Source organism: Egretta garzetta, unplaced genomic scaffold (genome assembly GCF_000687185.1).
Source record: "Egretta garzetta isolate BGI_Z169 unplaced genomic scaffold, ASM68718v1 scaffold524, whole genome shotgun sequence".
NCBI classification, from domain to species: domain Eukaryota; kingdom Metazoa; phylum Chordata; class Aves; order Pelecaniformes; family Ardeidae; genus Egretta; species Egretta garzetta.
In genome coordinates this window covers 25,399-37,500 of record NW_009259336.1, presented here as the reverse complement: position 1 = coordinate 37,500, position 12,102 = coordinate 25,399, and the positions used below count along the sequence as shown (strand labels likewise).

Genomic DNA, 12,102 nt, shown 5'->3' with positions numbered 1-12,102 from the left:
TTGTATTTTACTCCGCATATGTCTGTAGAGCTTTATATTTAGCTTTATGTGGTTTTCATTAGTAGTCATTCAGGTTTAGCATTCAACACAAAATACCTTTGTGTTTTAGCTGGTTTAGAATAGCATTTGGTTCTTTTAAAGAAAACTGCTAAAACTTTAAACATATCTGTAAGCACATTTGTTGTGTTACCATTGTTAGATATTTTCATATGTTCTATACTTATGTAGTGTATATCATTTTGGTGACCATCTGGGCCTTGAAGTTGGAAGGTGTTGAGTTCTTTCAGCTGCTATGGACTTTAATAGATTGAAGTGTAATAGAGCTGTAAAGTAGTATGCTCTGAATGAGACAACGCTTGAGGCAACAATTTAGTTAAGAATGAGGATGAGGAGTACTGAAAATAACAGGCTCTGAAAACAGACTTAAAAGAGGAGTTTGAAGGACACAAATTTCAAAGCAGGCATTGACATTGGGAAGACTAGGGAGATAAATGTGCAGACTAACATTTGTATAAAATACTTTTGCCATTTCTCAAGTATCATCATGCTGGCTTCTTTTTCCATTCCTTTTTGGAGACATTTCAAAAATTTTAGTGAAAAAACATGCAACCCAGAATCCAATTTAGGAAGTGTGCCTGAGAGGTGAGGAAGCTTATTTGGGAGTTGGGGGACATGATTTCATGTCTGTAGTGTGGTGGTTCTGAAAACAGGTCTTGAGTGTGAACCTTTTATCTGTTAGCTGAATGCTTCCCTAGCAGAGCTATTGGGGACTACGCTTCAGTCTCTCTTGTTGACATTGTTTTGCTTTGTACCAGAAGTTAAATCTCTGTTGGGTCAAATTATCTCTACAGTTAAATTGTCAGGAGACTTGCCTAGGATACAGAACAGTTAGGTTCATATCTGTGGAGGTTCATATATGCATATCCATGCTTAATTATCTACTCTATTATGATAGCTTCAAGAGGAGAGATTCAGGTGTAGACCTAAGAGCCTGATGGCCAGGCTTCTGGAAAATGGAAAAGGAAATATTTCCTCTTCCCATGTTCATTTATTTCAATTCTGTTTCTCCTCCTCTTTTTCATTCCTATCAGTGTCCTAACTATCTTGTTATTAGCTGTGCTGGGGTCTTCCTGTTTCTTTGCAAAAAAAGAAGGAATTGTGAAGCTAAAATTCTCAAGAGAAGTTTAGAATAGGTTGAATCATTATTTCCTGATACAGTAAAAACAAAAAATGTAGAGTTTGTTTCAACCATCCCAGGTTAAGAAATTGCAAGATGATTGCATTCTGTTCTCTGGTGTGAAATAACAATTGTACAGGGTCAGAGAACGTATTTTTTGAAATGGAGGTATCTTCCTACTTTGTGACTGACCTCTGCTTAGCATCGTAATAACCCTAGCTTCCTTGGAAACTCCCTGAAATATGAAAATATTTGAAAATAATAATAATTAACAACAATAAGGAGCAAAATGGCAAGCCTTTAAAAGAGCCTTTCTCCCTTGAGTTGTGCTAGAGATTGAATTTGCCGTTCTGTGGATGATGTGACTGTGAGACAGCCAATTCTTTTTCAGTGGGACAGGTTTTTGTTTTGGTCACAGACAAGTGTCTGATGTAGGTTTGTCTCTTTTATCTCTTACGAAGAATAAACCTATCCCTCTAACTTTTCATATTAGCTATGTGCACAGACAAAGGTGAGTTTGCATTTTCTGGGAAAACTCAAATCCCATCTTCTTACAGATTTTTGCCCACCTGTTAAAATTAATTCCAGTAAAACTTCACTGTTGATAATTGAGAGGCTTTGACCCAGTAACAGGATTATTTCATTTGTAAATCTCACATCAAGGAAATCGAGGAAAAATAACAGAAGTTATTTATTATGTTAGCTGTTCTAACATTCTTCAAACATTATCCAACTTTATCTTTGAACAGGGTCTACTGAAGGTTGCTATAGACAATGCCAGAGCTCAAGAGAAACAGGTCCAACTGGAAAAGACAGAGCTGAAGATGGAGCTCTTCAGGGAACGAGAACTGAGGGAAACGCTTGAAAAACAGTTGGCTGTGGAGCAGAAGAACAGAGGTATCTTAATTAAGCAGACATAAACACTTTGTATTTTATTTCCTTAGGAAACCTAATATTATATCAAACACCGGTGTTGGATCAAAACTTTTCCCCCTTACGTCATGTTATGTCCATGCTGACTGCAATGCAGGAAGTTTTACAGCTTGCCTTATTCTGCATAGGATCTTAATGAGATTTAGAACACAGATCTTCCTTTTTCTCAATGTTTCGCTTGAATATTACTTACTACATCAGCAATACACTACACAGTTATAAATACCATAGGTGCTGTTATGGACTTTGGCAGATTGTGATCAATATGAAAAAGAATAGCTACTTAATACAAAGAAAATTTGTATCAAATTTAAGAATCTGCGAGGTTTTAGGAACTGTTATGTTCTAGGGTCATATATTGCCTATTTAGGCAAACTGTATGCAATAAATATAAAGATAATAGTCATACATAAGCCCCTTATAGTGCATAGTAGATCAAATGTGTTTATAGAAGGAACAGTTAAGGTTCTTCTTGATAATTAATTGCATTTCAAACATGAACATCAGCCCACTGTAAAGCACATACATGTTAAAGATTCTTCAACAATTTCATTGATAGTAAAGGTAAGGCAGTTTATAGTGATTTGCATTAACTATTTGCATTGCAAGCACGTTCCCATCTTTCTTTATAGGTCCATTTTTCTGTATATGTACGTCTTGCCCTTTGATGATGTCTAATTACTTTGCAAGGGACAGTTCACCTCTGGGGCTCACTTGCTGTTTAACACAGAACATGGCAAGTCAGATATGTATTTTTGCAGGGCTAGAGCTATAACTCTCTTCTTGTCCAGTTTAATTTTCTGGGAACCAGTTAAATAGGGAATCCCAAGAACACTTGGATTCACAACCAGTATCATTATACCTTTAACTAACATGCTAGCAGTAAGTACACAATGTAATCCTGTTTCATGCCTTGACCCATTAAAGGCTAGGACTGTCACATCATTGATTTCTCTTTTTTTACTTTTGAGAATGCATTTTTAAAGACAATTGCTATTAAAAATTATCACAGCTGTGCAATGATTCATCCCTTTGTCCACAACTGGCCTATTTTGCTCAGTACAATTGCACTACTTACACTTTAAAAGTAGTTTTGTAAAAGAGCTTGGTTATTCTTCACATCCTTCTATCTCTGTGTCTCACAACTGCTCAAATATGTATTCTTTTTAGACTTAAGCAATCACATCCACAATAGAAAAGGTTGGGAGGGACCCATCTGACCTTGTTTGTGTTTTGCCATCTAGAAGTTAAGCACCTCATTTAAGTTAACATAAGTTCCCTTTCTGGTCAATAAAGAGATTTGTATATCCTGTTTTCAGACAGGTAGGTGGGAACAATTACAATGTGAAGACTTCTTTCTCTTCCATTTAACTCCAGAGGGAATATTGTTCACTAGGCTCGACTAGACACATGTTTTGAGCAGTTAAAATTAAGCAAAATGAATTTTGCTCAAAGTTGTGTGACAGGAAAGACCATGGGATAGTCCTTTATTTTGTTCAGGATACTGAAATAATTGACAATGTTATTTCCAGCATGATGCATTGCGTGCTTTTTTGTATGTATCCCTCTAATGATGATATTGTACTGGTAAAAGAGTCAGACCAGAGACGAATGGATTTGAACACTTAATGGTGGTATGCAGCAAAACAAATATAATGAGGGTGACTATCTCTGCTAGTGGATACTTCTGTAAAAAAGAAAGAAAAGTAATGGATTATTTTTTAAAATGAACAGATCCAAATAGGAGAGAAAAAATAAGACCAGATTGTAATTATTGTGAGAATTTATTCTTCAACTAAATGTAGAAAAATACATAGGAGGCTTTACATACTATTAGTTTTCCAGATAGCAAGCGTCATGTCTTAAAGAAAGTTTCACATGTCTTAAGGGAAGCATGAGCAAGATGGGAGAAGTGTACCATATCCCTGTTAAGTTAAGAGATACAATATGAAAAAACTGAAATACACTTAAAAGCTACAGCATAGAAACACAAGTCACTGTGTCACATACAGGTCAAAACCCATTAGGTGAATGGGATCTTCAGCATTAGGCAACATCTATTTTTTGCTCAACATGTTAACACAAGTGAAATTCCTTTTTCCTTAGTGGCTACATCTGAATATTTTTGCCATTTTTTTTTTGAACAGTAAATTCACTGCTGCTACTGTATGTTCTACAGAGCTGCTTACTTACTATACTGTTTCCTTCCTTCTTTGTAAATATTCCAATTAGTGATTCCTAAGGCTGTAGGATGTGTCTCATCAACTGGTGAAAGTAGGATAATATCTCTTCTGTGAGCAGCTACACAGTAAGGGCTTGCTAATTCTGGCTCTGACTGCTGTAGTCACATCTACAATGTGTCAGCCATGATGACATTTTAATTCAGAAAGCAACATATGTTTCCTTCTCATTTATTGCAATCACTTTCAAAGTACTCATAATGAAAACATTAAAACCGTGCAATGATTCAAAATGTATTTAGTTTAGCCTTTGTATAGATACTAGATGTTCTTTGATAGTATAAGCTAATTAGCCTGTAAAGTGGTTGGTACTATACAAAATGAGAAAGAACCAAAATTCCAAAGTCTTGGATGTAAATTATGTAGCGATTCTGACTACAGGGTATGTGCTTATTTTCATTTTTTGTCTGAACAGTTCTGTGTAGCAACACAAAATATCCAAGATCACCCAAAAAGTGGTTATTCTTAGCATATAAATTAAATAGTAATAACACATGATAGTTTCCTTTAAAAGTTTCATTATTTCCATTTTGTGAAAGAAACCACCATCACAGACTACTGGAAATGGAGAGAGTGAACTGGTGGAAGAATTTTTTTACCATTTCCAGCTTTCATCCCTAGGCATGTACCAGAGGTTACTTTGGAGTGAGATACAGGGCTAGATAGATCTTGGCAGTCAAACTTGGTATTACCTAGAATCTGGTTTTGGTAAGGATAATTCTTTTAGTGTGTGCAAAGAATTCTTTAGTGAGTAGTTTAGTAGATTTTTTTTTTTTAGTTAGTGTCAAAATAACAGAATCTCCAGGAGAAGGCTTATCCAAGAAGGTCTTATGAGACATAAGCTTTTTACCTGCATATCTCTGAAAACCCTAAATGTGCTATGTAAGAAGGGTTGGGGCATGGTGGGGGAGGTAATGATATGCTCTACGACTTTGATTTCTTTAGAGGCTCACTTTGGCTTTTATTGAGTATAAAATTTGGTTCACATTATCCTTTTCCATCAGGAACATAACCTGTGATAGGTTCCTTCAGTTAGGGATCATGCAAGTCTTAATTTTGTGGTTGTAAGTCACTGGTAACACAGGAAAGAAAAATGTGATGAAGTTTCATTCTGATCTTGTGATCCTTTTCCTTGTAAAATATGAGCTGAAGAGATACAAGGAAAACATTTTTCTAAATCAGGGCCTTCTGATGCTTAATTTTAAAATACTCCTTTCTTTCCTACTATTTTCCCACACATTTGACAGAGCAAAGTCATGTTTACTTGACTGGGGGATCCAGCACCATAAAGAATTTGCTATGAGTTCTTCAAGGTGAGCTGGCTGATGAGACAGGAGCCGACAGAGAGCAAGGAAGAGAAAAGGGAAAGACAAAGGGACATGTGTATAAGAAATAAATATGGGAAGAGACCGGGCACCAAGAGGTCAGATGGTTTGCAGGAAGCAGAAGCTTGGTGGGGAGGTGGAAAGCTCAGGGCCTTTCCCTAAGGAATGAGGACCACAGCAGGGTGGGGGCTGAGCTCCTCCAGCATCCCGGGCACCCAAGCAGCCAGAGCTCCCTCTTGTGTGAGAGAAGCTGCAGGCAGGTAGGCCAGGACTTCATCGCTATGTGTACACTCTCTGTGTGCTATGGACAATAACAAAATAGTGGACTTAATCCTGAAAAAACACCTCACCTCCAGAGGCAGAGGCATATCTATGTCAGATGACGCAAAAAGTACATTTCATTACCAGTTCTGAGGTTTTCCGATTGGGACATTCACAGATTCTCAGTGGTTTATAAAAAAAATACATGCTATAGCTGAATATCCCCTTCAGTTTTTAATACCATGGTACAAAACAGTAGCTCTTAGACTATCCCAGAGTGATTCCAGCAAATTTCAAGTCATTTAAATTGGTGTTGTATAATTTATCAATTTCTATGAACTGTTGTAGTTGTAGCATTTCTTGGGACCCTTAATAGGTAATCGTGTAGCCAAGTTTCAGATCCAAATTCAAGTACACTGGTTTTCTTTTTTCCTAGCAATAATCCAGAAAAGGCTAAAGAAGGAAAAGAAGGCAAAGAGGAAATTGCAGGAAGCACTTGAATTTGAGACTAAGCGACGGGAGCAAGCAGAACAGACACTGAAACAAGCAGCTTCAACAGATAGTCTCAGGGTCCTAAATGGTAAGAAACCAGTTTTTGCCTCTGTGCCATTAACTTTCAATTTAAGTGTCAAAAGCAGCTTGTTATATTGAAAATTTGTAACATGATGGGAAGGAAAAAAAAAATCTCTTTTCTTTCCTTCGTTCAAGTGATGCCTCTCTCTTTATTGTTTTGTTACTTTATATAGTATGTGCAAATAAACTCACTGGAGAGAATGTCCAAACTAGGACAATTTTATATTATTAGCTTGAGAAGTCAATTTTTTTTCTTCCTCATTTTCTCCCCCCCTTTATGCTTGAAAAATCTATTGCTCATTAATCTTCCTAGTCTAACAAAAAAATTGTCCTGGCCTCCAGTCATTGTTCAACATTAAAAAAACTGACAAAGGTTGATTGTATTGTAATTCAGCATTGGAGTAACAGGTTGTAAAAAGGGCTATAAGAATCAAATGAAATATGTGTCAGTCTTACCTTTCTATGTTTCTAGACTCTCTGACCCCAGAGATAGAAGCTGACCGCAGCGGGGGCAGAACAGATGCTGAAAGGACAATACAAGGTAGGAATTTGCAAAAGGCTATAAATCTAGATCTTGCTATATGAGTTTTTCCTCAGCTTTAGACTGCTATTCAAGCATGTAGCCTACCATCTGGGCCACATCAAAACAAGTTCAAACAAGGTCAAGTTCATCTTGCTTGTTTATAAGAGAGCATACATTCTGTGCTGATAGATTTTCTTTAAATTAATAGGTCATTTCTGTTTATACAGAGCAATTAAAGAAGAATAATTAATTTCAATCTCAGACATGCTGAATGCAGTTTTTGTGAATATGTATAGTTAGATTTGAGATAACCATGTTTTTAAAGGCATATTTGAAACATTTTGAGCCTTTTAACTGTACAAATGGCTAAATCTAATGGGTAACATTCAAGGCATGATGAGAATTTCATAGCTAATATTCAATGGCAGTTACTGAAAGGTATGTTTCAATAAGCTACTCTGAGCATTAACGATAAATAATCTGTTTATTCCCTTCTTGGATTTTTCATTTACTGTATCCCATTATTTACATTTAAAAAAACCAAATCTGCCGAGTAAATTTATACATGAAATACTAAAGAGAGTCATACTACTTCCCTTGTGAATCTAAATGTATATATATATTGCAAACATCAAGATATTAGTAAAGAGCAAATTTTTAAGGTAATATTTATGTTATAATGCCTTCTCTAGTCAACAGGCTAAATCTACCTACATGAATACTAAACAGTAAAAATAGCATTTGTTTTCAATTGTAAATGAAGGTGCATTTTTCAGAGGCAAGCCTAAAATGATTAGCTCCAGTAATCGCTCTCAATTGCCTTTATTTTGCATTTTGAAGTCAATCATCTTAACAGTATCATTTGACATCTTCTGTGTGTTATTTAATCACTTTTTCTAACTCCTAAATAGTTGTTACTCATGTGCCACAAGGAGGCTGTAACAACAGAATAAAAAGTCAACAAGCTTTTAATGTATTGGGCATATAAACAAATACAAAAGAGGCAATAATTTCTGATGTAGGCCAAACACACGTATATAAACAAAAACATTTAGATTTAAAGCAAGTTATGTCTGCAAAGTCAATAACTCAGCACTTGGAGTATGCCAGATTAAATGTTGCCTGGAAAGCGGGTACACGTTATGAGGTTTATTATTCCAGAATCCTACTTTCCTTCCTATAAAATGTGTGCCTTATTCAAAGCACCATTTGACGTAATTCATTTAGTAAGAATCCAGTCACTATGTCACTTTGTTATAATCCAGTCATTTTGTTATTTTGTTTGGTGCAAAGACAGACTTCTAATTTCTTGGGAGGCCATTCTATTATGCTAGTCACTGCAGTAACTGAGCTCTTTGCAAACATTACTTTATCTTCAGTAAGTGAAGTTTGGAGTATTCCCATTTGAAAGCTGGGAAATAGAGTCACAGAAAGATTAAAGTGACAAACTGCTTAACTTTTGAGTAGCTAGGACCTATTTTTTCAGGATAATTTGCATTTTTGGCAAATGTATTCAGTGTATTTAAAATCACTGTTCCTGTTGAATTCAGTTTCATTTATGGGCTGGGATACCAAGCTGGATATTTATGAAATAAGCAACACATAATTACTGAGTATTTTGGAAGTATGTATTCTAAAGGACTTATGCCAAACTACATAGGAACAGCACTTCAGCTTTTTAACCATTATTATCCATTCTTTTCCAGCTATCCTCTGCCTACTTATGCTCATTTCTTACATTTCCATTTCCACAACAAATGAAATCAAGGACTTACAAGCAGCTTTCTCAGTAATGATGACCTTTCTTAGATTTATCTGTCCAAGGTGGTGTAAGGAAAAAAAAACCACAACCCACAGATGATTATTTAATTAAAGACTGGACCATAATATATTCTGATCGTGATATTGGATCACATTGCTAAGGCAACCTTAATTCTGACATTTCCTGTCTCTACTTTGCAGTCTTAACATATAATTAAAATAGGGGTTTTTTTTAAGGAAAAGGAAAAAAGAAGCAAGACATAGAGTTGCAATTTCTTATCGCTTAATGTATTCAGCTTAATTGTCATAGAACAGTTCAGAACTTTTAGATCTACCACAGTATGTAACCCTAGAACACAAATGTAACTGTAGCTTATTGTCATTGTGGATCAGCTATTACAGGCTGACAGGTTTCAGAAATAGTTCAAGAAATAGTTAGTAGCAGACAAGTAATGCTAAGTGTCAGGGATCTTTGTGTTCACTTCCAATATCGGAAGGAGGATTCCCTTTCACCATAAGCTCGCTTTTCTCTCTGTCCCCCTTAGCACCTTAGCACATATCCCTCTTACTCCTGTATCTCTGTGTCCCAGTTCCTCCTAGTTTCTTCCTCCTCACTGCAGTTTTTTTTTTTACTCTTTCCTGGCTCTACATTACATTGTGTTTCTTTTTTCCTGACTTCACGTTCTCCCAGTGTTCTTTCTGAACTCAGTTTCATGTCTCCCTGGTTATTTCTTTAATTGCAAGCTCTGTCTATTCCCAGTGACCCCCAGCCCCCTGTCTCTGACTGACCCTTCCCGTTTCCTCCTCCTCCTCTTGGCCAGCTGTTTCGAGAGTCCATGCTGCATTGGCATTCCCCGTTACCAGCCTTTCCTGTTTGGTACCACATCTCTGCCTGTATTCTCTGCTTCCCCTTGCCTCCCCATCAAGCTCATGTTCCCTACTGCTTTCAGTACACATTCTGTTTCTTCTTCTGCATCTGTCTGGATGTCAGGGAGACATGCATTGAGAGAAAAGCAAAGGCAGTTTCTCTGTTGTTATCTCAATGTTTAGCATGGCAGTTGATCGCAGGAATGAGGAGAGAGAATTGCAGGGAAAGAACTGCTTCATTGCTGCAGCTCTGGGATAAAGCATGCTCAATACAGGTGGGCTTCTTGGAGAATTTAGCTGCAAAACCCTAAAAAAGCTTTCCAATGGGTGAAACTGTGATTTTTCCATCAGTTTTTTGAATTTTCATTGGGGCAACAAAGACCATATCTTTCCAATTTTGCAAAATTTCAATTATGTCCTTACCTTTTATCTGTAAATGTTATTTTGCATACTCTAGTATACACTATAGAAGAATCATTATATATAATATACAATATATTCCATAATAAATAGTAGAATACTATCTTGTTCATGTTTCAGGTTCTGGAAAAAATAATTACTAGGGAAATACTTACGCCTTTCTTATTCCTCTCAAAAATATATCTCTATCTCAGTATCAAAGCATGTCTAGCGTAATAGTCTCTTTATCCACAATCCTTAATTTTTTTTCAACTTGCTGTATTAAGCATGCTATGGAGTTCTATACCTAAGCAAACAAAAGCAGGAAAGCTGAAGCATTCTGTGGGGAAGTGAAATAATTGAAATAACAAGTGAAATTTCAGCATTTAAGAAAATACTGCACAGGGAAGTAACAATTAAAAATAAAATTTTATCTACTATTTATTTAAATAAAAGGATACTTGTCAACTTGAAGTTATATTTAATGTTGATATTTCAGCTATCACTTGTATGAGTCAGGAATAGGACTAATTTAAAAGATAATTGCATTTGTCAATAAGGGGTCTATGTTCTGTTCTATTTTGCATCATGTAGCACTCATCAGATTTACTTTTAGTTCATGTAAACTCTTTTGTAAAATGGGAGAGATAATAAAAAGAGATTTGAATATGACATTATAAAAAGAAGCAATATAGGATATTTTAGGCCTGGGTTTGGGTTTTTTTAAATACTGAGTGGATAACAGTTTGCCTAAATATCCATAAAACGCTAACAAATAATCATAATAAATAACCCAATTACGGGTCTCATATTTTCTAACAGATACAAACATATACTATGCTATTAGGAACTGGTGTAGACACTGGTTTTAAATGTTTTCTTTCTTGCTTCTGTTTAAAATAATAATAAAGCAGATTATCCTCTTCTCCATACATATTGTAGGTTCACTAGATGCCTATGCCTAGCTCCCAATCCGGTTTCCCAAGACCCCCTCATCCCACACAAAAAGGTACCATACAAAGATAATGTTTGACTTTTATATACTGTTTTGTTAACAGACCTCTTACTAAGCACTAGAACAATGACATTTACTGCCGCTCTTACTTTCTTATTTCCTTTGACTTTTTCTTCCCCATCTGGTTACTTGCCATATATTTGTCTGCCTACATTATTAATTTTTCTTTTCCTATATAAATCCCACATTCCCAGTTTTCTGTCTCCCAGTAGTTTCCCTCCCAAGTCCTGTACATTCATCTTCATTCCGTTTAAACACTGCTCCCTTTACGGATTATCTAAACTCCTCTAAAAATATTCCACTTCTGCACTGTCTTCCCCATAGACCACTCTTTTTATATGGTGTCCCTGTCATGTCTTCCTTTTCCCAAATCACTCCCAAATTGGTTTGTGCCTTTCTCTCAAAGCTATCCTGGTAAGAACAGGAAGCTTAAACAAATTCTCTCTCTCTCAGGCTGCTATTTTGTTTGTCTTCTCCATTTCTTTCCTATTTTCTAGCAATTGCCTCAGCCTGTACCTTTTCTACTTTCTTCCAATTAATTTCCAACTCCTACATGTCATCATTCCAGCTGCTTCTGAAACCAGCTCCATCATTTTCTGCTAACAGTCTTCTCACCCTCTTCAGTTCCCAGGAATTCTCAAGCCTATCTTTTTTTTTCCCCCAGAATGTGTTCCAAGAGACTCTTTGCACTTCGCCTGTCCTCAAAGTTTTCCTCTGGTACTCCACTCTTTCAGTCAATTTTTCCTTAACTACACATTCTCCTCTAGCACAAATTTTGTTCCTTTTGTCTGTCAATCAAAATTTCATACCTCAATTCCTTATTCTGCTGTAAATATTTTTTTCCTTCTAGCACATTATCAGCCTTTCTCCAAATAAGTCTGTTATCTTATTCTTCCTGTCCCTTAGCAAAACAAACTTATGCTTTCTAGGCTCTTCCCCACCAACTGGGTTTTTTTTGCCTTTTTCTAGTTCTCAGCCTCTTCTGAAGGCTCATATTAAATAGTGCAGTTAAGTGTAATGCTAAGTGG

The 12,102-nt window shown here is 36.1% G+C and overlaps 1 protein-coding gene across 1 annotated transcript in view; it reads left to right on the top strand.

The window, feature by feature from the left end:
- DACH1 (dachshund family transcription factor 1) overlaps window positions 1-11,068 on the top strand; it is a 334,323-nt gene extending 323,255 nt beyond the window's left edge. The window contains 4 exon segments of the mRNA XM_035892376.1: window positions 1,927-2,074; window positions 6,373-6,516; window positions 6,982-7,050; window positions 11,002-11,068. Coding sequence (XP_035748269.1) covers window positions 1,927-2,074; window positions 6,373-6,516; window positions 6,982-7,050; window positions 11,002-11,024 — 384 coding nt within the window. The 3' untranslated portion in view covers window positions 11,025-11,068.
- The last annotated feature ends 1,034 nt before the right edge of the window (window positions 11,069-12,102 follow it).